Source organism: Hevea brasiliensis, chromosome 15, assembly GCF_030052815.1.
Source record: "Hevea brasiliensis isolate MT/VB/25A 57/8 chromosome 15, ASM3005281v1, whole genome shotgun sequence".
In the NCBI taxonomy this organism is placed as follows: domain Eukaryota; kingdom Viridiplantae; phylum Streptophyta; class Magnoliopsida; order Malpighiales; family Euphorbiaceae; genus Hevea; species Hevea brasiliensis.
The window spans coordinates 46676760-46703519 of NC_079507.1; the positions used below are offsets into that span (position 1 = coordinate 46676760).

The window sequence follows — 26760 nt, forward strand, 5'->3', positions numbered from 1 at the left end:
CTCTCTCTATATATATATATATATATATATATATATATATATATATATATATATGTATAAGTGAATGCATGAGCATGCCTTGAATATAATTTAATAATATTGAAATTATAAATAAAATCAATATCTACTCACAAATCACTCGAAGATCATTAAGGTGACTGGGCAGAGGAGGAAGATTGACTCGGATCACCTAACAATTATATTCATGAATTTATCAATATTAAAACAAAATAAGAATTTAAAGAGTCAAAGATATCCCAAATTTATGCCAGAAATCTGACAGAGTTTTTCCTGTACCTATAATCTACCTAACCTACAAAACAGCTCAAACAACACTTCCTACTACTCCAAGGCCTTAGGCCCACAATACAACAATATCATAATGCCCCTCTGGGGCATGCCAAAATAATTAAATCTCACATATTTACATTATTTAGTTATTAAGCTTAAAACTAATATTTTACAAAAGCTATCCAAACTAACCCCAAAAGTTCTATAATTATGCCCCACAGTCCTTAACAATGCTATTATTCTAATATAATTGGAATCATAATTTTCTAGCTACTCACGAATATTTTATGAATTTTATACTAAACTTAACTTTAGGTAAAATGATGCATTTAGAGTTCGGATTTACCTAAGCCAATTCTGACATCTGAAACACGTATGGGGTGTCTGAAAATGGTGAGAAGCACTGTAATATTGATCCGGCAGCCCACATGGGGGTGGCCACAGTTCAGAACCTCCGGTTACGATTCATGAATCATCAGTTTAGATTCAATGAAATCAAGAACTTAAACTAATCAGTTAGATGACGGTTTGAAAAACGGTTCCTAAACCACCAGTTCCGGTTCAAGCCCCAGTTTAAAATGGTTTGAAGGGAGGTTCGAAAAAAGACAGTTCAAAACAGTTTGAAGGACGGTTTAAGAGCGGTTTAGGGGCGGTTTAAGGGTAGCTTAAACCAAAAAAATTAGGGAAAAATTTTATTAATTCAGAATTTAAGTTATATTTGTAAAAATATTTTAATTTTTCTTAGAAATCTTTCAATTAAAATAAAAAAAGAAAAAAAAGAAAAAAAAATTTATCTTTAAGAAAAATTTAATAAGTAAAGACTTGAACTTGATTAAAAAGCTAACGATGAAATTAATTTTTTTTTAATTAGCAAAAAGTATATGAATTTAATTTTGTCTATGTATCCCTTTAGGATTTAGAAAAATCAAAATTTCTAGTTCTATTGCTTGCCTTTTTAAAAAAATTATATGATAATTGATAATTAAAAAAGTATAAAAGAGAAAAAAAAATTAAAATAGAGGATATTAGAAATTTTATTAAGGATATAAACTAATAACAAAGTAATTGAGATAGTATTGAAAATTTTAATGAGTATTTAAAATAATAAAGTAGGAAAAATGAGAGAGTACTGAAAATTAAAAGGAGTGTAAAAAATAATTATTTATAGAATTTGAGAGAAATTGAAAAAGTATTAAAAATTGAAGAGAGTGTAGAGAATAATTGTGTAGAGAATTAATGATATATATAAATGAATTAAGAGTGAGGTAAGATATTTATTGAATTTTTTTATATTTAAATAGCCGGTTTAGTAAGATTTGGAACCGTCAGTTCAATCCAGTTTAGAATCGCCGGTTCATGGTTTCTGAAAAATATGAACCTGAACCAAACCATAGAAGGATGGTTTCGGTCCAGTTCGAAGTATATTCCGGTTTTGGTCCGGTTTTGACCGGTTCAATTCTGATTCAAAACCGGACCGTGGCCACTCCTAAGCCCACGTGTCTGGCTCGAAATTGCAGTCCTAGTTGTCAGTGAAATTTCTTCAAAACGAAAAACACCTATGCGAAGCCTACAATACTAGGAGTTAGAATAAAATTTTTATTTAACAAAAAGATAGCCTTAAAGATTTGAAATCTCACCAATAAGCTCATGGATCTCAAAAATTTTTCAGTATCGAAAAATTCTCAAACTGGTATCGTTTCGAAGCTCTTGAAGTGTACAATGCACTGGCATATTTGGATTTTTGAGAAAAATTTCAGTTTGATAGAAATTAGTTCAGAAGTCAAAATAGACTAAAGCTTTTGAATCTTAATTCACACAAAGTGGAAACGATACCACGCAAGCTTGGTATCTACACAATGCCTATAAAGAAAGGAGAATTTTAATACCAAGAATGCTGGAAACGGTGACAGAAGAAGGAAATTATGGACGGAAAAAGAAAAGAAAGAAAGAAGTTATCTTTTGTGTTTTTTTTTTCTTTTAATTTAAAAGCAAAACTATAAATTGACACACAAACTTTATAGATCTTTTCAAACAAGTTCAAAAATTATTTTCAACTAAGTCCAATTCTAATTTAATACATTTAAAATAATAATAATAATAATAATAATAATAATAATAATAATAATAATAATAATAATAATAATAAATTTGAAATATCTAAAACATAAAATTATAGAATTCAAAAATTAAATTTTAAAACTTAAAAAAATAAATCTCATGAAATATATTTATTTAATAAAATAATATTATAATACTCTAATTTATAAATTATCTATTTTAATTCTTTTTTTAAGTTATTACAACACACAAAACAAAAATTTTGGTTATAATCATGAAAAGTTTGAAAGTTTTGGACTTTTTAATCCAATAAGCTTTAAGGAAATAGAACTTCCTAACAAGTTCAAAAAATTTTACTCTCTTATTTAGTTTGCATTATCAAATCAACTTTTCAAAAAGTAAATTATTCTATTTCTCTTGTGTAAAAGAAGTAATTTAAGACTTAATAAGTTGTAATTTTTTAATTAATGTAATATAATATATCAATTTATCCATTAATTTATTACCGTTTAAATTATATTATGCGTATTATTTTTTTAATGGCTCTATTTATTTTACAAAAAATAACTTATATCTAAAAAATATTTTTCATCAAAAATGTTTTCTAAGAAAATATTTTCCGTTATTTAGTTACAATGTAAAATTAATGATATGTGTTTATTTTATATATGTATAAGTATTTTTACATTTTAATAAAATTATCAAAACTTAAAAAAATAAAAAATGACTTCTTTTTTTAAAAAAATAAAAGTCAATTTTCATAAAATAATTTAATTTTCTCTTTGATTAGAAAAATATATTTTATTGACTAATTTATTTAAGAGTTCCAAACGCTAAAAAATATAAAAAATATTTTTTTTCCATGAAATAAATAGAGCATTAAGAGCAAATTTTGGCAAAATGATTAATTTAACTCCTATACTTGTTAAGAAAGTTTATTTTAGTTAATTTTTAATTTTTTTATCCAATTTAATCTAAAAATTTTAATTCAAGATCAATTTAGCTCAAAACTTAAAATTTATTAGCTAAATTTCTTTATTTTTTTCATTTAAATCACAAATTAAGAAGTTTATTTTTTTTTAATTTTGTGACTGAATTTTTTAATTTCTTTATTTAAGCTCAAAAATTAAGAAGCTTAATTTCTTTATTTTTTTATTTTTCTAGCTAAATTGATTTTAAATTGAATTAAATAAAAAATTAAAAATAAATTAAATTAAACGCCCTTAATAAGTATAAAAATAAAATTGAGCTTTAATTCGATCATATTTACTTTCTACAAAAATAATTTATACAAATTAAGTTAAAGCATCATTATGGACAAATATAGCATTTTCTTAGGTGGACTGTAATAGTAATTTTATAATTAATTATTACAACTCCTACTTGGGCAGCTGACGTGGAGCTTTGAGTTTGAGCGGAGCCAAATTGAAGAAGATAAGATAGCATATAAAAAAAAATTCCAAGTCGTGAGGGTGAAAAAGAGGGGAAAAAAAAACTCGTTTTTATCTCTGTTTTAAGGAGGCTCACGTGATCATTTGCAAAATCCTCCAAAAATAATATCTCCAAATCAACAGTATACACTCACTTATTCTTACATCCAACGGCCAGAGTTTTTTTCCTAGTGAGCAGAAAAAAGAAAAAAAAAATAGAAAAAATCGCACCGATGAGAAAAGCTGAAATTAGGGTTTTTCGGTTCCTATAAAACTAAGAGAACCCCAAAAGCTCTGATTTCCATTTTCAATTTCAATACCTCTCTCTCTATTTGTTATTGTTTTTAAGTTTTTGCAGAGATCAATCATGGGAAAGGGTCCCGGTCTCTACACTGAAATCGGCAAGAAAGCCAGAGGTAGGTACCATTTCCCACCATCTTTTCCTTTCTGTTTGATATGATAATGTCAAATTTCAGATGGGTAATTTGGTTTTGTTTTGCGGAAATGAAATAGATCTTCTTTACAAGGACTATCAGACGGATCAAAAGTTCACCATCACTACCTACTCACCTACTGGAGTCGTGAGTTCCTCCTTTAGATCCAATCTTCTACTTGTTTTTTTTTTGTATTTAGTTGAGCTAGCACTGTATCACTGTATATTTATTGCTGAATTTATTTTGCAAAGTTTGTAATTATTATTTGTTGAGCTCTTCCCAGACAGCCTAATCATGGGTTTTATTTCCCTTGTGTTATAGATTTGATATTTATAACCAGGCTACTATCTGCTGGGAGCGTTGGGTTTCTTGAATTTTGCTTAACATGTTGAAGTTTATGAACTGAAGCAATTTGTAATTCAATTCATTTTGGAAGTTAGTGTTGCATGTGTTAACTTGCCTTCTCAGTTAAATTTGCTTATCTATGAATAAAATGTTGAATTTTTGCCATAATTGAATTCTGTTACTAATTTATTTACTAATCTTTATTATGGCAGGCCATTACATCTACAGGTGTAAAGAAAGGTGACCTGTTTCTGGCAGATGTCAATACTCAGCTGAAGAACAAGAATATCACTACTGATGTCAAAGTGGACACAGATTCTAATGTATGATATTTATATATATTCTCATTTGATTATATTCTTTTTTTTTTTAATGCGCAATTGCCTTAAATTGAATTGGTTTATAAATGTTTGCAAAATTCAATATTGAGTGTTGATTTTTGGTCTGTATTATTTTTAAGGTTGCTTATGGATGAATGCTTTCAGGCTAGATCTAATCATGCACCATTGGTATTTTATATGGGATGTGCCTCTAATTTGATGAACATGCTATAAATATGTAGCATGTTTCTTATCTTTTTGACACTTAAAGCCTTTTCTGCTTTACTTTTAATTGCAAAATATGCAGAAAATCATTGGAGCTAGATATTTTACTAGACTTTAAGTTTTGAAATATCCCGGAAAGACTGCAGCATAATGACCCAACACAGCAATTCAGGGAATTTTAGATCCAAGGATTTGAATCTAAGTAATACTATCATTTTATAAATGTTTGTGTTCAAAAAAAGGAGAAAAAAATGATTTTAACTGAATCGTAGAGAATATGTTTGAAATTACGCCCTTATAGTTATTAAAGGCGCACGTCAGGCGCATTTCAGGCCCAAGGCTCATCAGGCTCCAACCCTAGCGCCTTATGCGCTTAGGCGTGCACCTTTGTTCTAGGCACAAGCCTCTAAAAAGGCATGCCTCTTTATTTCCACCTTTAGCTAGCCCTTTTATTGGCAAAGCACTACTACTTAAACTTGATATTTGTCGATTTATAAAAATTCTACATTGACGCACCAGGAAGTTTTTAGAATTAGCATCGTTGGTGATAACTAGTCATCAAAATCTCATCAAACTAGTACAACCAAGATAACAAATCTCCCATATTTCCATTTTTAGCACTATCACTCTTATTTTCTTTTTTAAAAAATGTTACATGTACACCTATTTCAAGATACATGCCAAAGAAAAAAGGGAAAAGTATTGTCCACTAACTTGAAAATTAATACTCCTTCAGTTCTTATAGATAAGGAAAATGATGAATATATTGATTTTTGAAAATGAATATCAAGAGGATGAAGGTGTTTATGATTGCTTGACTTTAGTTTGGAGATATTAAAAGATTATTCAAGATTTAATATATTAATTTAAACATTTAGTAGTTTATTTTTATTTTATTTGGATTGCAAAATTATTATTACTTGAATGCTTGTTAGTTATTATTATTTTTTAATTTCATGTTATTTGAAGTTTGATGTAATATTTACATTTATTTGACTTTTATGGAATTTTTATTTTTATTTTTTACTTTTGTACCTCACTTCACTCAGGCGCGAGCCTACGCCTTGCGTCCAGGCTCTAGGGCCCCTTGGTGCCTTAGTGCGCCTTTACCCTTTAATAACTACTATTTAAGTAATTCTAATTCATTCTAGATACAAATTTTTATTTACATTAATTCATGTATTCCATTTATGAATCTCCCAACCAAAGAAAACCTATGTATTCAGTTGATTAATATAAAATCAATTAATAAATCCAAATCTCTTCATTTCAAAATTTTTCTCGAGAATTTCAAATATGATATAATTTAAACTATCCTTTCACATTTTCTTTCTTTTCATTTTTTCTTTTACTAGAGTTAGTGGTCCAAGTTAGTATGACTCTTTCTTGTCTGCTTCTTATTATACTGAATTTTACCATTATGTTGGAGACATCCATTGGTAAGTCATACAAAACAGCATTTGCTGAAGTTTGCAAACAGTGCAAATGATCTAATATCAAGTGAGCTGAATTTAAGATTCATGCTATGATGTCTTATTTGTTCTGTTCAAAAGTTAAATATTTTTCCCAATATGCCTTAAGTGCCCAGGTCTAAGGCTCTCCCTCTGATTTATTTGGTTAGGTGGTAACTTCTTGGTTTGTTTTCCCATATCTCTACCCCGCATGAAATTTTCTAGGATGTCAAGTGTTAAGATGGGGAATTATGATTTTTTTGTTATTCTGTTTCTGTACGGAGTGCTGAATCTTGTTTGTATCCCTGCAGTCCTATTTTTTTACTATGTATTTTATGGATATTCTCTTAAGAAGATTCTTTATTATTCATTTTTTTCCTCTAGTGCTTTTCCACAAAGTTTCCTTGTTAACATATATATTCTTACTTTGAATTTGCATCACTCTCAGCTTTTTACAACCATTACATTTGATGAACCTGCTCCTGGGCTGAAGGCAATTTTAAGCTTCAGAGTTCCTGATCAAAGGTCTGGTAAGGTGAGTTTTATTTTCCCCTCTTATAAATCTATGTGTAAATCTTGCATTTTTTTTTAAGAAAATACTATTCTGATGAGGATGAGAACTTGTGAAATGAATTCTCATGATTTATGTATTGCTCATAGCTTTTCCTTTATATGCAAATTCTAACGATTAAGATTGCTGTCTCATCTATTCATGACATTGTAACAGGTGGAGATTCAATATCTGCATGACTATGCAGCTGTAAGTTCTAGTATTGGGTTGACACCCAACCCTATTGTTAACTTCTCTGGTGTGATTGGAACCAATGTTGCCTCACTTGGTACGGATCTGTCATTTGACACCCAAACTGGGAACTTCACAAAATGCAATGCTGGACTTAGCTACTCAAATGCAGACCTGATTGCTTCATTAACCCTGTGAGTCACCAATCTCTCTCCCCACCCCCTCTTCTTTTGTGTTGGTGGGCAGAAAGGGAAATTTCTATTTTTAAACATTACGCATGCATGCAGAAGCTCAGGCCTTTGCTTATTGAAATTAATGCGGGCTTCTTTTTTCATGTTGTGACGCCTACAGATACGTGTAAATGTTTTTCTTTATTCAGAATGTTTCATCAACTAATCAACATGACCATTGTTCATTGCCAAAGATTTTCACATGTAATTCTTGAATAAACTTTTGGATTTTATAAAATATTGCGTGGAAACAACCTTTTTTCTTTTAAGTTGTGGTGAGGTCGGTTTGAGAAATTTAGAACAAGGTGACTAATTTTTTGCTGATTCTAGAATCTTCTGGATATTATAGAAATGAGGCGAGGAATGTTTAGTTGCAAGTGATATCAGTAATGTTTAGTCACCAATTCAGCTCTAGATATGACAAGCTGGCATTCTCACTTCTCCATGGCAAATGTTCCACATTTTTGGCTTGCCATACAAATAATGTATTTTTGTTTCTTGTATAGGAACGACAAAGGTGATTCCCTGAAAGCGTCCTACTACCATATTGTGAACCCTGCACATACTGTTGGTGCAGAGGTGAGCCATAGCTTCTCAACCAATGAGAATACTATTACAGTTGGTTCCCAGCATGCATTGGATCCTTTGACCACAGTGAAGGCACGAGTGAACAACCTTGGCAGGGTAAGTGCTCTCATTCAGCATGAGTGGCGGCCAAAATCGTTCTTCACCCTTTCTGGAGAGGTGGATAGCAAGGCTATTGAAAAGAGTGCCAAGTTCGGATTGGCTCTTGCACTCAAGCCATGAGCATTTAGCCAAATTGTGTTGAAGGTAGTAGGTTGAGCATTAGAAGTGCAGTATAGTTCTATCTGGACTAACTTTTGCTGTTCCTAAGGTTGGTTGCAACCCTTTTGTCTGAGTTCTCATGGTGATGCCTCTTTCTTTCTGTTTTGGTGATTTTGGATGTAAAAATAAAATGAGAGGTGTCAAAAACCCATGCCATTACTGTCAGAGTCCCCACAATCTTTACTCCAAATTGAACGGAGGTTGAATACCCTTATTTTCTGAGGGTTTAGTTCATAATTTCTTTCCAATTCTTTGATGGCTATGCCTATTTTCTCTGGTAAACAGCAGGCTTTACTTCCTGTTACTCATTTGGGATTCATTGTTGAAGTTGGTTAGCCCAAGTAATTTAACTTTTATTATTGTTACTATTGTTTTTGTCGGGATCATTGTCCTAGTTAGTTGGATTGAATCCCTATGACCTTAAGCTCCTGGGTGCTACATGCTCAAATAATTGTAGTTTGGCTGATTAATGCACTGGTGGTAAGCATTGATCATTGATAATTGATGGGATCCTTAAAAGAGTGGACTGCCTAGATGGTACAATTGACCGAGCGCTTGTTATGTGGAATCGAGCTATATGGATGTAGGATGCAACTAATTCCCATGCCCCATCTGGTTGAGGGATTTCAGCCCGTCGTGCCTTAGCAGTTGATTAATATTAAGTTGCTCGCGCAATGATTAGGGAATTCAGCTTCAAATAAATGTCTGTTTTAAGTTCATATTAGAACATCTAGTTTTGGTTTGGCTGTCATTTTTCTGCTTGTGTTGACAATGGTGGTTAGTTTACTTGGGAAATTCTGTAAAAAATAATCCTTTGCCTTTATATGCAAGGTCAGCGTCATTGGATCACTTGGGAAGTCTACTGTTTGAACTGGGCAAGGATTGGAGATTTATGGGAAATGAAGATTATTTTCCTTTATCTAGTTTATTCAACAAATTAGAGAAGAAAAACACTTCTTAATTGACATGATTAGCGGTGAGAGGTTGCCTGAAGCAACCCATCTCGAATTTGGGCGGCAACGTCATTAACTGCACCGGGTCCATGAGGGATAAACACCGCTGAAGATTTACTGGCCGCACCAATCTCCTTTATGGTGTCGAAATATTGTGTTATGAGGATCATGTCCAGAACATCCTTTGATGTTGTCCCTGGTACATTAACAGAAAAGCCAAGCACACTGTCTCTTAGACCATCCACGATTGCTTGGCGCTGCCTGGCAATACCAAGTCCTGATAGGTACTTGGATTCAGCCTCACCCTCTGCTCGCTTGATTTGAACGATCTTCTCTGCCTCTGCTTTCTCATTAGCTGCTACCCTTAATCTGGCAGCTGCCCAAGTTCAAGAATTTAATCAGAAAATTAGTTCAAATTTTAAGTCACCATTTTTTTCTTGTTTAGGAGCAAATTTTGTTTGATACGTTACCTGCATTTATTTCATTCATGGCTCGTTTCACATGTTCATCAGGTTCTATATCAACGATGAGTGTTTGGACTATTTCATATCCATAAGCAGACATTGCCTATAACAAATCGTTAAAATTGCTGAATTTTAACCAACAGTTGCACAGGAAAAAAACTCCCAGAGATCCTACCGTTTATTCTGTCAAATCCTTACCTTCTCAAGCTCCTGTGCAACAACTTTTGCTATATCATTCTTTTGCTCGAAAACATCATCCAAGTTCAGTTTTGGAACACTGGCCCTGATCACTGGAAAATTTGCATAAACTTCAGTTCTTCATATATTGATAATGAAAACACATAATTGTGTATTTGTTTGCAAGGCTTATGATGCATCGTATCTCTTACCATCAAAAACGTAGGCTTGGATCTGGGTTCTAGTATTGCTGAGTTTGTAGAAAGCATCACTTGCTTTATCTGCTAGAGCACGATATTGGACTGATGCAACCACGTTGACAAACACATTATCCTGCACAACAGCAGAAATACGCAGCATCTTTTCATGCATTATGCACAAAATATCTGGAATGGAATGAATTAAGGAGACAAGCTACAATGAATATAGAGAAGCATATACCTTTGTCTTGGTTTCGCAACGAACATCCAACTGCTGCAATCGAAGCGAGAGATGGCCAGCAATCTGTCTTCCAAGAATCCAAGGCATGCAATGACATCCTGGTTCAAGAACATCATCAAACTTGCCAAATCTCTCCTTGATGGCAACTGTAGATTGGTCAACTTGTACGCAGCATAAAAAGTTGCCCATTTCTGTTACAATATCTAATCTGTTTCACTGAAGAAAAGACAATTAAAAAAAAAAAATCATGAGATTGTTAAGAAGGGATGAAGGAGAAAATGAAAATTATTATATTTGTGCTCTTCCATAGATGATCACTGCATTAAAATTTGACATTCAATGAAAGGAAAAGCTTCCTCTAACCATTCTTATTAAAAAGTATACCAGAATGAAGATTGCTTGATCTCATAGAGATTTTAATCTTTCATATATATCATAGAGATTTTAATCTTTCAAAGTAACATAACATTATATTTTTATAGATACAAACACACAGAGAATGGTAGGAGGGGAGAGGAAGGGCCACAGTTGCATACCAAGGACAGGAAGCTGAGAAAGCAAAGAGGAATACAAGACAAAATATATATAGACACACACACACGACAAGTAACAGGAGAAATCCCACCACATACAGCTTTCATTCTGGGTATATACTTGAATTTACAATAATTTTTATCTTCTTCCTTTCTGAATTTCAAGCGATGCAAACTATGGGCTGATGGTACCTTTGCCGTGTTTTTGTAATTTTATATTTATTTTAAAACTTAGTGCAATTCTGTCCAATCTTTTAGAATTTGTCAAAATTGAAATAAAAATATTTTATCAGTAATTTAAAAATAATTTTATCATAGCATGAGGGGTAGGACTTGCAACTAATTTTTTTTTATTTTTCTATATAAAATTTGATCATTGAAACTAAAATATATGATAAAACTACCAAAATTAAATGTTTTGAAAAAAGATTATAAAAAAAAAACACGTTTAGAGTATTTTATTCATTAGCTAATAATAAAAAGGATAATTTACAACTACGTCCCTTAAGTATAACAAAACCTACCGGTTAGTTCTTGATTTATTTGTGAGTAATAATTTGATTCTTAAATTTAAATTATGTTAACAAATTAGCCCCTACTGTTAATTGTTTTTTAATTTGAAATAATTTAGTTACTGAACTTTTATTTTACTAATAAAATAATCTTTACTTCTAAAATTTATATGTAAGTAATTATTTATTTTATATTAAAATAATTGCATAAAAACATTTCAATTATTTAAATATAAAAAGTAATTATTTAAATATAAAATTTAGATGTAGAGATTATTTAGCAAATTGAACAAAATTTTAAGGACTATTTTATTAATAAAAAAATCTTTAGGGACTAAATTGTTTTAAATTGAAAAGCATTTAATGTAAGGACTAAGTTGGTAATAGAATTAAACTTTAAGGACCAAATTGTTACTCAAAAATATATAAGGGACTAATATACGAATATATATATATAAATATATAAAGCAGAGCGATATTCCTAAAAAAATGATACGTGACACTTTTCTTAAAAATTTGTCATGTGTCACATTCTATAAATACTCACATTTATATTAATTATTATTTAATTTTTTTTATTTTTCTTTTAATTATCATTATTATTTACAATACAATCTTAATATTTATGATTTAAATTATTATTTTCTTTAAAATTTAATTTTTTTAAAAATTAAGATCTTTTCTAATTAAATAAAATATTTAAAAATTAGTTATATTATTTTATAAATACTAATTATTATTAATTTTTTTTATTTCTCTTTTAATTATCATTATTATTTAAAATACTACCTTAATATTTATGATTTAAATTATTATTTTCTTTAAAATTTAATTTTTAAAAGTTAACACATTTTATGATTAAATTTAATATTTAAAAATTATTTGTATTATTTTTTTATAAATTTATTTATACAAAAATATTATTCGCTATATGTTGTCCTCTATAATAATAATAATAATAATAATAATAATAATAATAATAATAAGTTATTAATGACAATTAGTTTAAAAAAAATTGATAATTAATTTGTAATCTTACAATCAATTATAAATATTCTCCTTTATACTAATTATTATTTAATTTTTTTATTTCTCTTTTAATTAACATTGTTATTTATAATACTATCTTAATATTTATGATTTAAATTATTATTTTCTTTAAAATTTATTTTTTAAAAATTAAGACATTCTATAATTAAATGAAACGTTTAAAAATTATTTATATTATTTTATAAATATAAATTATTATTTAATTTTTTATTTCTCTTTTAATTATCATTATTATTTATGATACTAACTTAATATTTATAATTTAAATTATTATTATATATATAAAACGGAGAGATATTAATAAGAAAATGACATGTGACACTTTTCTTGAAAAATTTTCTACGTGTCACTTTCCATAAATACTTTCTTTTATATTAATTATTATTTAAATTTTTAATTTTTTTTAATTATTATTATTATTTATAATACTGCTTTAATATTTATGATTTAAATTATTATTTTTTTAAAATTTAATTTTTTAAAAATTAAGACTTTTCATAATTAAATACAATATTAAAAAATTATTTATATTATTTTAAAAATATTAATTATCATTTATTTTTTATTTCTCTTTTAATTATCATTATTATTTACGATACTACCTTAACATTTATTATTTAAATTATTATTTTCTTCAAAATTTGACTTTTAAAAATTAAGACCTTTTATAAGTAAACGTAACATTTAAAAATTATTTATATTATTTTTTTATAAATTTATTTATATAAAAATATTTTTTGCTATCTGTTACCCTCAATAATAATAATAATAATAATAATAATAATAATAATAATAGGTTATTGATGGCCATTAATTTTAAAAAAATTAACTATTAATTTATGATCTCATAATAAATCATAAATATTCTCCTTTATACTAATTATTATTTAATTTTTTATTTCTCTTTTAATTATCATTATAATTTATAATACTGTCTTAATATTTATAATTTTTATTATTATTTTCTTTAAAATTTAATTTTTAAAAATTAAGATATTTTGTAATTAAATGTAATATTTAAAAATTATTTATATTATTTTATAAATACTAATTATTATTTAATTTTTTTCTCTTTTAATTATTATTATTATTTACGATACTACCTTAATATTTATAATTTAAATTATTTTTTTTTAAATTAAGTTTTAAAAATTAGGATCTTTTATAATTAAATGTAATATTTAAAAATTATTTATATTATTTTCTTATAAATTAATTTATATAAAAATATTATTTGCCATGTTACCCTTCATAATAATAATAATAATAATAATAATAATAATAATAATAATAATAATAATAGGTCATTGATCTATTAGTTTAAAGAAAACTGATTATTAATTTGTGATCTTATAATCAATTATCATAAAATTTAATCAACTTTAAATTATTTCTTATATTTAATAAATATTTTTATTGCATTGTTATATTTTCTATTATTTTTATTATAAATATTTGTTAAAAATTTTAACAGATAAAAAGTATAGTATACCTAAAAAACTATAAAAATAAAATATAGAGATTTGACTTATTTATAAATAGTATGTATTATTTTTTATGTTAATAATTTAGTATTCTTTTTTATTTCACTTCTCTAAAATTAATTAATGCTTATTATTATTATCATTATGGCTAACTTATAACAATTTAATTAAAACGTTTAAGTTAATAAAAAATATTTTACTATTATAAAAATTGAATTTGAATGCTTTTGTTGTTGCTTTTCAATTAAATAATATTTAATTATAAATTAACTTTTTATTTAAATAGTTTTTATTTGTTTGTCTATGTATAGTATGTCATATGAGATATTTAATGCACATCAAGCATTTTTCCCTCACTAAGTATTTTTATTTTATCTAAATGCTTTTATATCTTTTTTATTTACACTTTTTTTATTATTTCTTTCAAAAATTATTGATTATCATTCTCAAAATTTATTTATTTAAATATATTTAATTAATTATTAATTTTTTATAAATTTCTTATTTAATATTTTTTAAATTTTTAAATATTTTATTTTATTATAATTATATATCGAATGCAATGATAACTAATATTTTGATTATTCATATTTTATTATCATTAATTTTTAACAGAATTATTTTTAAATTTTAATTAAATATCTATATTTTTATGCATAAATTATCTCTCAACTATATTTTTTTATATAAAAGTAAAATTTCAAAGATAAATTACAAATATTATTACATCGAAAATTTAGCTACAAATAAAGATGATTAAAAATAATTAAAATTACAGTATTAAAATTATAAAATCTATCTTTTGAATAATAGTATGTATTTTTAATATTTATTATAATAATAAAAAATGATGATATTTTAATATTTTAATTTTTATAAAATATATTTATTTTATATTATAAATTTATGTAAAGTGATAACCATTTTTATGAAAAAATTATTTTATAAAAAATATATCAGATTAATTAAAAAAAATTTACACTTAAGTATAGTATTTTTAAAAAATAATATAATGGCTTGTTATTTTTAATCAATAATAATGTTATATATTTTCATTACTATTAAAATTAAATAATTCAATTCATTATTAGTAATTTAATTTTTTTATATTAATAACAAAAGATATTATATTTATATATTTTAAAATAATATTATTTTCTCATTAATTTAATATATTTTCTGTAACTTACAAAAAATAAATATCGATTTACATAAATTATGAGATAAAATATAAAAATTTTATGAAATTTAAATTATTTTTTGGATAAAGTATTTTTATTACATTTTAAATGAAATAATCATGAAAAATATTATTAATATATGTAAAAAATAATTAAATAGGTATTTTAATTAATTACATCATAAATTAATTAAGTTTATTATTATAATAGGTAAAAATTTATTCAAATTAAATTAAATAAAAGGAAAATTTTAATTTAAAATTAATTTAATAATAATAATAATTTAACTTATTTAACATGTAATTAAAAATTAAATTAAAAAAAAATTATAAACTACCCATGCATTGCATGGATATTATGTTAGTTTTGTTGTATTTCAGGGATTTAATTGTACATTGCCCTAATCAAATAATAATTTACAATTTATTCTTTGAGATATGGTAAAACTACAATTTAGTTGCTCCATTTTTTTTTTATAAAAATCTGTAACACCCTAAATTTTTAAATTTATTATTTTGTGAGTAATATTAATATTTTATTTTATTTAAATTTTAGGAAATCATTTGAAATTTTTTCAGATTTTAAAAATAGGATTTGATTTCCCGAAAATATAAAACTTTGATGATTTTTAAAAATTAATTTAAAGACCATGTGGCAAAACTAAAAATATATTTGGACCCTACAAATTTTTCTAAGTTTTCTAGAATTTTTTCGAAATTTTTGGGCCTCGTTTTCGGTCCCAAGGCAAAGTAAAAATTTAAAATTTTGTATCCTGAATTGAACAGGCCTAATCGAACTGGACCGATTCTGATCGATCGAATCGGACCGGCCTCCCTCCTTCTTTTCATCTCTTCCCTGCGCGTCCCGACCCTTCTTCCTCTCTCTCCCATTTTCTCTCTCCTCCCTCCTCTCCATGCCGGCCAACCACTACCCCAGCCTCCCTAGCTCGCCAGCGCGCCGCCTGGAACGCCTGGAAAGCAAGCACGAAGACCCTCGACGGGCAGCGCGACGCTTCAGCTTCCCCGCCAGAATCCGGCCGATCCGGCCACCGATTGGGCTGGGTCTTGTGTCAAACACCATCTACACCTCAAAAGCTTTCTATAGACACCAAGAACATCAAAATCCATCCAACGGTTTGGCCAATTTTTATCCGGGAAGTTTTAGCCCATTTCGACTTTTAGGCTAGATTTCTAGCAAACCGTGAACCCCATGAGAAAACCGAGAGTACGAGAGCGCTCCACTCGTCGAGAGCTTCGCGGCAATATAAATTTCGAAATTTTCCGACACCGTTTTTCGGTGGGTCCAATGAAACTTCGTAGTATTTTTCCGAGCATTAAATGAGCTTAGAAAATTTAGTAAAAATTATATACTAACCCCTGTGTTATGGGCTTCATGTAGGTACTTTCAATTCTCAAAAATTCGACGGTTACCCAAGTCTGTGAATTTCCGGCCAGACAGACCGGCTATCGAAAAAGTCTTGGAATTGGATCTAGATTTTGGCTACCCCACCATTGTCAGACGTCCCGAGCGCGTTTCCGAGATCAAAATTGGCATAGGTAAATTCGAACCTTACTTTTTCTTAATTTTCTAGTGCTTAAATGGAATTAAAAATCCATAAAATATTCGTGGTAACTCAGAAAATTTTGATTTTTTTTGCATTAGCTTAGTAATATTCCTAAGGACCGCAGGGCAAAGTTTTAGAATTTTTAGAGCTTATTTGGGTAGTTTTTGCAAAAAGGGTCAATTGTAAGGACTAAACTGTAATTTTACATATTGTGATTGATGACTGTTTGAATGGGCCCAGGAGGGGCCGTGTGATATGATTGAGTTGTGGGTGTATGGTTTGTGGATATAGAAGTGCGTTTAGCCCTTTTGCAGGTTGGGTAGGTCCTAGGTATAGGGGAGATTCTGCCGGATTTTCGGCACGACTTAGGACATCTTTGATCTTTTTCATAGTTTGTATTGAGTCAAATTTATTAAATGATTGTAATAAAATTGTCAGGTGAGCCAGGACAGCCTTCCTCCTCCGCCCAGCTGCCACAGTGACTTCGGTTGAGTCTGTGAGTAAAATATTCATTTTAAGTATAATTTCGATATTATTATATGTTCAAGCATGCCCATGCATCACTTATAAATATGTATCCATATAGTTAAACTCTAGGCACATTTTATGTTACATTCACAACTGTTAAAGTGCCATAGATATTGTTGTGGTAATTTGGAGCAGTGTGCGTGAGTTAGCGTGCTTGTGGTATGGTGTTAGCTATGGACAGGACGGGTAGACACGGCTTGAGATCTTCGCTGGGACCTGGTCCTTCGGGGTAGACACGGCTTGACTTCTTCGCTGGGACCCCGATTTGGTTTATTAAGCGAAAGTCCAGCTTGAGTTCTTCACTGGCACAGGTTGGATTAAGAAGACTGTATAGGGGATCAGCTCCCATATATGTATTGTTTGACCTTATCGGGTGTGTGAGTGCTCCAGATTACCTTTTTGCTGTTATGATGTGAAAATATTGGCGATGTTGCATTTCACTCTACAGGGTGCATTGGCTTTAGATAGCTATAGAGATTATAGTTAAAATTGATATTTTACTCTCTGAGTTGAACACTCACTCCTGTTCATTATTTTTCCAGGCTATAGGAGGATTATTGTTGTGGTTACCCTGCTTTTCTTCTTCGCAGGTCATTTATTAATGTTTGTATGATTCTGTTAACTCCTAGAATTTTCGCATGTATTAGAAATATTTATTTGATTTGGGTCTGTAATATAATTTACCATGTTAGACCTGTAAACTTATTATATGCATGTATGTTGGACTAGATGAGGGAGCTGAACTCCCATTTGACTTCATGTTATTATGAGTATGTGGAGGGTGAGCTAAGCTCCCCAATTGATTATATATTGTGTTTACAGGTCGAGTAAGTCAAAAACTCCCCGTTAAAAGGTCCATTTTATGGCTGGACTCTATCCGGTTGAATTCTTGAAATTGGGCCCAAATGAGCCTTAGAGTTGGGTTGAGGAATAGTTAGGCTTACTACGGGCCTCGAGGGCTTTAGGCTGGCCCAGGTCCTAGTGCCGGTCCGGCCAATAGGTTGGTTCATGACAAATGTGGTGTCAGAGCTTAGGCTCTAGATTCGTAGGGAAAAATTGTCTAAAGTTTTGGGAAGAGTCTAATAAGAGTCACATACGAAAAATAGGGTCCACATTTGTTTTGCATTGTCATCTTTGCTTCTAGTTTTTGCTTCATATATTGTGTGTAAATATGAGTCTATAGAGCTGTGTAATATGCAGTTTTGAAATTTTGTGGGCTAATGCTGCTGAATTTCAAGAAAATGCATAGAAATAAAAGAGCTGCCACTGCACTAGAACCAGATATGCCTGACGAGGTGTCAGCATAGGATGAGGTGCCTGCCCCGAGGAGGCGGGATAGGAGGCCTAGAGCTGCTTAAGTAGAGGAGTAGCCAACACCAGTTCAGGAACAGTTTTTTATGGCCCCAGGTCCCATAGACCTAATGGCAGCTACTCTAGCTGGTTTGCAGAGAACCATCGATATGATGGCACAGTATATGGTCCACCCTCCCCAACAACAGCAGTCCACCGCACTAAGAGGAGAACCTTACAAACAGATAATTAATTTCAAGAAATTGGTGCCTGGTACTTATGATGTGGCAAATGATGCTTATCAATTTTTGGATTCCTGCAAACAGGTAGGGATGGAGTTGCAGTTGACTGATAGGAGGTTCATAAAGTGTGTGCAGCATGTCATGGGGCCTTTGCCTGGACAATGGATGAATGACTACATATTACCTCGGATGGAAGGTTTGTCATGGACCCAGTGTATGGAACTGTTTATCAACCGGTTTGTACCAGAAAGTTTCAGAGATCAAAATTAGTGGCCCTTTGAGGCCTTAAGGTAGAATGGCAGGTCTATAGATGAATATGCTACAGAATTTCTGGAACTAAGCAGATATGCCCCTACAGTAGTGGCTACAGAAAGTATGAAGATGAAAAAGTTCCTAAAGGGGCTGGACAGGAGGTATGCAAACCTGGCTATGATGTCTGATCAGTCTTTTGATGTGGTAGTGGATCGAGCCCGATAGATTGAGATTAACTACACAGGAGATGACAGCGGAAGAGCAAAGAAAAATAAAACAGAGGGTTCTTCAGGTGTTCCCCACATGGGTGCTCCGGATAGCGGAGGCCAAAGTAATTACAAAGGAAAAAGTAGGAAAAAGAGGAGTAGTATAAGACATAAATCTCAAGGATTCAAACCAGGGTATGGATCCAGCAGTGGTCATAGTTCGGGGTATAGCAATTCTGGGTCTGGTTCAGGATCCTCCTTGGCACCTTGCGCACAATGTGGAAGAGGACATTTAGGAACTTGTCTGATGGGTTCAGGAGTATGTTTCAGGTGTGGCCAACCAGGTCACTTTGCTAGGGAATGCCCCGTGTTCAGCGAGCCACCGATGGGGTCATGGGGTTCTGTTGCAAATGTTCTTTGTCAGCTGTATCCTAGTGCTTTCAGCATGGCAGGCAGTCAGTTCAGTGCCAACAGTGCCGAGGACAAGGGGGACGTGGATTTGGAGGTAGATCAGGAGGTAGAAGTCAGTATCAGGGCTCTGCCACCCAAGGTAGGGGTCAAGCTCGGGTTTTCACCCTGACCCACCAGGATGCTCAGGCTTCCAATGTAGTTGTGGCAGGTATTCTTCTAGTCTGTTCCTATGAGGCTCGTGTTTTGATAGATCCGAGTGCTACGCACTCATTTGTCTCCCCAGTGTTTGCCATGAGATTGGCTAGGAACCCTACAACTTTAGAATGCCCTTTGTCTGTAGCTACCCAGCTTAGTGACAACATAGATGTAGATATGGTTTTTTCGGATAGCCCAGTAGTAGTGGATGGAAGAATCCTCTTAGCAGACTTGGTTCCTCTACCAGTAATGGATTTCGATGTAATTCTGGAAATGGATTGGTTGGCAACTCATTATGCCACTTTAGATTGCAGGAACAAAAAGGTGTATTTCCACATACCTGGTGTGGAAGAATTTAGCTTTGATGGTGACAGGAGCGTGGCTCCATATAATTTGGTGTCAGCAATTAGTGCTAGAAAAATGTTGAGGCGTGGATGTCAAGGGTATTTGGCATTGATGAGAGATACATCTGTAGAAGATGTCAAAATGGGAAATGTTCCTGTTGTCAGACAATTCATGGATGTCTTCCCTGAGGAGCTTCCAGGGTTACCACCAGGAAGGGAAATAGAGTTATGCATTGATGTTGTGCCGGGTACAAACCCCATATCAATACCGCCTTACAGGATGGCACCAGCAGAATTGAAAGAGTTAAAGGAGCAACTATAGGAGCTTTTGGACAAGGGTTTCATACGTCCGAGCACTTCACCCTGGGGTGCTCTTGTTCTATTTGTGAGAAAGAAAGATGGGTTATTAAGGTTGTGCATTAACTATAGACAGCTGAATAAGGTGACTGTGAAGAATAAGTATCCACTTCCTCGGATCGATGATCTATTTGATCAGGCTACCATCAGTTGAGAATCAGGAATGAGGATGTGTCCAAAATAGCATTCAAGACAAGATATGGTCATTATGAGTTCTTGGTGACATCTTTTGGACTCACTAATGCACCAGTAGCCTTCATGGACTTGATGAACAGAGTGTTCAGGCCATTCCTGGACCGTTTTGTCATCGTATTCATAGATGACATTTTGGTATACTCTCGAATCAAGGAAGAACATGTGTGGCATTTGAGGATGGTGTTGCAGACTTTGAGGGAGCACCAGCTATATGCCAAATTTTCAAAATGTGAATTTTGGCTAGAAAGCATCTCATTCTTGGGACACGTGGTTTCTAGTGAAGGCATTCAAGTGGATCCCAAAAAAATTGAGGCTGTAATTGATTGGCTTAGGCCTACAACAGTCACTGAGGTGCGAAGTTTTTTGGGCCTAGCTGGCTACTATAGGCGTTTTGTGCAGGATTTTTCTAGGATAGTAGCTCCCCTAACTAAGTTGACTCGGAAGAATGTTCCATTCATTTGGACAGATGATTGTGAGGGGAGTTTTCGAAAGCTTAAGGAGTGTCTAACCACCGCCCCTATGTTGACACTACCGATGAGTGGTGAAGGATATACCACGTACTGTGATGCCTCCAGAGTTAGCTTAGGGTGTGTTTTGATGCAGAATGGAAAAGTAGTGGCTTATGCTTCAAGGCAGCTGAAGAGGCATGAGCAGAACTACCCCACCCATGATTTGGACATGGCGGCTGTAGTATTTGCACTAAAGATCTGGAGACATTACCTGTATGGTGAAGTGTGCGAGATATACACCAACCACAAGAGTTTGAAGTATATCTTCCAACAGAGGGATTTAAACTTGAGACAGAGGAGATGGATGGAGCTTCTGAAGGACTATGATTGTACCATCCAGTACCAACCTGAGAAGGCCAATGTAGTAGCAGATGCTTTGAGTAAAAAATCTTCTGGCACCTTGGCACACATATCAGCGAAGAAGAGACCGTTGATTCGGGAAGTACATGAGTTGATGAATCAAGGTCTGATCTTAGATCTTTCAGATGAGGGGGTATTGTTGGCTCATTTTTCAATGAGACCAAACCTGCAAGACAGAGTTAGAGTTTCCCAGCACAGAGACCAACAACTGATAAAGATCATAGAAAGAGTATAGCAGGGTTTGGATTTGCCAATGATAGCGCCCTTATGTAAGGTTCTAGGATATGTGTGCTCGACGTGGACAATCTCAAAAATGAAATCATGCGAGAGGCACACTATACACTGTACAATGTCCACCCAGGCTCCACCAAGATGTACCATGATGTGAAAGATAGCTATTGGTGGAATGGCATAAAGAGAGATATAGCAGACTTCATGTCCAAGTGCTTAACTTGTCAGAAGGTGAAGTTTGAATACCAGAGGCCGTCAGGGAAGCTGCAAGAGGTCCTTATCCCAGAATGAAAGTAGGAAATGATTACTATAGATTTTGTGACTGGGTTGCCTCGTACTATGCAGGGATATGATTCAATATGGGTGATTGTAGACCGTCTAACTAAATCAGCTCATTTCATGCCTGTGAAGACTAAATATTCTATGACACAATACACCCAGCTCTATATTCGAGAAATAGTCAGATTGCATAGAGTTTCAGCTTTCATAATATCTGACAAAGGGCCCCAGTTCACTTCTCGATTTTGGAGAAAGTTGCAGGAGGCACTTGGCACGCAGTTGAACTTTAGTACCGCTTTCCACCCTCAGACAGACGGACAGTCCAAAAGGACAATCCAAACACTAGAAGATATGCTTCGCATGTGTGTTTTGGATTTTGGAGGCCAATGGGATGATCATTTACCCTTGGTGGAGTTTGCCTACAACAATAGTTATCATTCCAGCATAGGGATGGCACCCTATGAGGCACTATATGGAAGAAAGTGTAGGTCTCCTTTGTGTTGGACGGAAGTGGGAGAAACGAAGGTGCATGATGTAGACCTAGTGCAGTACACTTCAAAGATGGTTCCTTTAATTAGGAAACGATTGAAAACAGCTTTCAATAGGCAGAAGAGTTATGCAGATCCTAGACGGAGAGATGTAGAGTTTGCAGTAGGCGACTACGTATTCATGAAGGTTTCTCTGATGAAAGGAGTCATGAGATTTAGAAAGAAGGGCAAGTTGGCACCTTGGTATATTGAACCTTTTGAGGTTACTGATAGAGTTGGAGCAGTTGCCTACCGGTTGGAGTTACCACCCAAACTTTCTCATGTTCATCCTATATTTCATATCTCCATGCTCAGGAAATACATACCTGATCCTTCTCATGTGCTACAGCCGGATGTAGTAGAGCTGAAACAAAACTTGACGTTTAAGGAGCAACTTGTAGCCATAGTGGACTACCAAGTGAGGCAGCTAAGATCAAAACGAACCCCTATGTTAAAGTTTTGTGGAGGAGCCAGTCAGTGAAAGAGTGCACCTGGGAGTCAGAGCAGGACATGCATAGCAAGTACCCTCATCTATTCAATGTGTAATTCTATACTTTATTCTGCCTTGTGTAAAATTCGAGGACGAATTTTTCTGTAAGGGGGGAAGAATGTAACACCCCAAATTTTTAAATTTATTATTTTGTGAGTAATATTAATATTTTATTTTATTTAAATTTTAGAAAATTATTTGAAATTTTTTCGGATTTTAGAAATCTGGTTTGATTTCTCGAAAATATAAAACTTTGATGATTTTTAAAAATTAATTTAAAGACCACGTGGAAAAACTAAAAATATATTTGGACCCTACGAATTTTTCTGAGTTTTCTAGAATTTTTTCAAAATTTTTGGTCCTCGTTTTCATCCCAAGGCAAAGTAAAAATTCAAAATTTTGTATCCTGAATCGAACCGGCCGAATCGAACCGGACCGGTTCGGACTGGTCGAATTGGACCGGCCTCCCTCCTTCTTTTCTTCTCTTCCCCGCGTGTCCCAACCCTTCTTCCTCTCTCTCCCATTTTCTCTCTCTTCTCTCCTCCCCACACCGGCCAGCCACCACCCCAGCCTACCTAGCTCGCCGATGCGCCACCTCGCCCTTCCCTCCTCGCTGGCCGCCACCGGAATGCCGGGAAAGCGCGCATGAAGACTCCCGACACACAGCGCGCCGTTTCAGCTTCCCGACAAGTATCCGACTGATCCGGCCACCGATTAGGCCGGGTCTTGTGTCAAACACCATCTACACCTCGAGAGCTTTCCATAGACACCTAGAACACCAAAATCCATTGAGCGGTTTGCCCAATTTTTATTCGGGAAGTTTTGGCCCATTTCGACTTTTGGCCTAGATTTCTCGCAAACCGTGAACCCCACAGGAAAACCGAGAATACCAGAGCGCTTTACTGGTCGAGAGCTTCGCTGCAATATAAATTTTGAAATTTTTTGACACCGTTTTTTGATGAGTCCCACGAAACTTCGTAGTGTTTTTTCGAGCATTAAATGAGCTTAAAAATTTTCGTAAAAATTATATACTACCCCCCGTGTTGTGGGCTTCGTGTAGGTACTTTCAATTTAGGAAAATTCGATGGTTGCCCAGGTCTGTGAATTTTCGCCAAAATAGACCGGCTACCAAAAAAGTCTTGGAATTGGATAGAGATTTTGGCTACCCCACCGTTGTCAGACGTCCCGAGCGCATTTCCGAGATCGGAATCGGTATAGGTAAACCCGAACCTCACTTTTTCTTAATTTTCTAGTGCTTAAATGGGATTAAAAATCCATAAAATATTCATGGTAGCTCAGAAAATTTTGATTCTTTTCGCATTAGCTTAGTAATATTGCTAAGGATCGCGGGGAAAAGTTTTAGAATTTTTAGAGCTTATTTGGGTAGTTTTTGTAAAAAGGATCAATTATAAGGACTAAAGTGTAATTTTACATATTGTGATTGATGACTGTTTGGATGGGCCCAGGAGGGGCTGTGTGATATGATTGAGTTATAGGTGTATGGTTTGTGGATATAGAAGTGCGTTTTAAGCCCTTTGCAGGTTGGGTATGTCCTAGGTATAGGGGAGATTCTGCCAGATTTTCGGCACGACTTAGGACATCTTTCATCTTTTTCTTAGTTTGTATTGAGTTAAATTTATTAAATGATTGTAATAAAATTTTCAGGTGAGCCGGGACAGCCTTTCTCCTCCGCCCAGCCGCCACAGTGACTTAAGTTGAGTCTGTGAGTAAAATATTAATTTTAATTGTAATTTCGATATTATTATATGTTCAAGCATGCTCATGCATCACTTATAAATATGTATCTATGTAGTTAAACTCTAGGCACGTTTTATATTGCATTCACAATTGTTAAAGTGCCATGGATGTTGTTGTGGTAATTTGGAGCAGTGTGCGTGAGTTGGCGTGCGTGTGGTATTGTGTTGGCTATGGACAGGACGGGTAGACACGGCTTGAGATCTTCGCTGGGACCCGATCCTTCGGGGTAGACACGACTTGAGTTCTTCATTAAGCAAAAGTCCGGCTTGAGTTTTTCGCTGGCATAGGTTGGATTAAGAGGGCTGTATAGGGGATCAGCTCCCATATATGTATTGTTTGACCTTATCGGGTGTGTGAGTGCTCCAGATTACCTTTTTACTGTTATGATGTGAAAATATTGACGATGTTGCATTTCACTCTACAGGGTGCATTAGCTTTAGATAGCTATAGAGATTATGGTTAAAATTGATATTTTACTCTCTGAGTCAAACGCTCACTCTTGTTCATTATTTTTTCGGGCTACAGGAGGATTATTATTGTGGTTAACCTACTTTTCTTCTTCGCAGGTTGTTTATTAATGTTTGTATGATTCTGTTAACTTTTAGAATTTTCGCATGTGTTAGAAATATTTATTTGATTTGGGTCTGTAATATAATTTACTATATTGGACCTGTAAACTTATTATATGCATGTATGTTGGACTGGATGAGGGAGCTGAGCTCCCATTTGACTTTATGTTATTATGAGTATGTGGAGGGTAAGCTGAGCTCTCCAATTGATTATATATTATGTTTATAGGTCGAGTGAGTCAAAAACTCTCCGTTAAACTGTCTATTTTATGACCGGACTCTGCCCGGTTAAATTCTTGAAATTGGGCCCAAATGGGCCTTAGAGTTGGGTTAAGGAATAGTTAGGCTTACTACAGGCCTCGGGGGCTTTAGGCTGGCCTAGGGCCTAATGCCTGTCCGGTCCATAAGTTGGGTCGTGACAAAATCAAGTTAGTATCTGAAATATGTTTGTAGTCCTTATATTAAAATTCACAACAATTTAATATATCACATTTGACTTTTTGTAACAGCTTTGTCCTTAATTTAGTCTTTATAGTTTTAATATCTATAACAATTTAGTGCCTTAAATTTGGGCCAACTGCTTCGAATATAATTTAGTAACATTGAATTTTAACAAAAGAATTATTTTATTAACAGAAACACACCTCAGGGACTAACTTATTTCTCAAAAAATTAAATAAATTAAACTGTAGTTTTATTAATACTCCAATAAAAATCAAAACTTCAGCAGGGGATAGAGATAGTAATAAATAGGATATCTGTGAAAATCACCTTATGAAAATCCGAACCCGATTAATGTTCTCAAAACTTGAATCCGAACTCAATTAAAATTTATTCTCAATAATTCGAATCGTTCCAAACCCGATTATTATTACTGATAAAAATTCAAATTCCATTTAATTTTATACATTTTAATTAATAATATATATAAATTATTTTTTCATCAATAATTCATATTTTAAAAATTTAATAATTTCATAAAATATTTATTTAAAATAAAAAATATAAAAATTTATAAATATTATTATAAAAAATATATTTTATTTTTAATTAATTATCTATAATATATATAAATGCGTGAAGGGAAAGGGAGAACATTTAATTTGTCGAAAATATCCTTTATTATTTATATTATTTATAATTTTTTATTATTTAAAATAAATATATTTGAGTTTATATAAATTTAAAATTCTTAATCTACTTATATTTAACTTCAATTCAAAAGAAAATTTAACAAAAAAAACTAAAATAAGAAATTTTTATTTTCTAAAAAAATAAAATACGTG

At 32.2% G+C, this 26760-nt stretch overlaps 2 protein-coding genes across 5 annotated transcripts; one reads left to right on the top strand and one right to left on the bottom strand.

The window, feature by feature from the left end:
* Window positions 1-4013: 4013 nt before the first annotated feature.
* On the top strand, window positions 4014-8740 carry LOC110668341 (mitochondrial outer membrane protein porin of 34 kDa). Its single transcript, XM_058136041.1, has 6 exons — window positions 4014-4195; window positions 4293-4360; window positions 4771-4881; window positions 7003-7089; window positions 7282-7490; window positions 8033-8740. The coding sequence occupies exons 1-6, from the start codon at window positions 4147-4149 to the stop codon at window positions 8331-8333; spliced, it is 825 nt and encodes a 274-aa protein (XP_057992024.1). The 5' UTR covers window positions 4014-4146; the 3' UTR covers window positions 8334-8740.
* Window positions 8741-9261: 521 nt separating this feature from the next.
* Window positions 9262-11105, bottom strand: LOC110668342 (hypersensitive-induced reaction 1 protein). 4 transcript variants are annotated; one of them, XM_058136040.1, is made up of 6 exons: window positions 11040-11105; window positions 10408-10623; window positions 10179-10299; window positions 9988-10079; window positions 9796-9892; window positions 9262-9701 (listed from the first exon to the last, which is right to left on the bottom strand). In XM_058136040.1, exons 2-6 carry the CDS (start codon window positions 10594-10596, stop codon window positions 9343-9345), a joined length of 858 nt encoding a protein of 285 aa, XP_057992023.1. In that variant the 5' UTR covers window positions 10597-10623; window positions 11040-11105; the 3' UTR covers window positions 9262-9342. The 4 variants fall into 4 exon arrangements, with proteins under 4 accessions (XP_057992023.1, XP_057992021.1, XP_057992020.1 ...); XM_058136038.1 differs by having other exon boundaries at window positions 10944-11059; XM_058136037.1 differs by lacking the exon at window positions 11040-11105 and adding an exon at window positions 10792-10936.
* Between the last annotated feature and the right edge of the window lie 15655 nt (window positions 11106-26760).

Coding starts and splice junctions, on each gene's coding strand:
- LOC110668341 (XM_058136041.1), top strand. CDS start 4,147: ATGGGAAAGGGTCCCGGTCTCTACACTGAAATCGGCAAGAAAGCCAGA. Junction 4,361..4,770: donor CCTACTCACCTACTGGAGTC/GTGAGTTCCTCC, acceptor TTATTATGGCAG/GCCATTACATCTACAGGTGT. Junction 7,090..7,281: donor CTGATCAAAGGTCTGGTAAG/GTGAGTTTTATT, acceptor ACATTGTAACAG/GTGGAGATTCAATATCTGCA.
- LOC110668342 (XM_058136040.1), bottom strand. CDS start 10,596: ATGGGCAACTTTTTATGCTGCGTACAAGTTGACCAATCTACAGTTGCC. Junction 10,300..10,407: donor GTTGCGAAACCAAGACAAAG/GTATATGCTTCT, acceptor GCTGTTGTGCAG/GATAATGTGTTTGTCAACGT. Junction 10,080..10,178: donor CCAAGCCTACGTTTTTGATG/GTAAGAGATACG, acceptor CAAATTTTCCAG/TGATCAGGGCCAGTGTTCCA.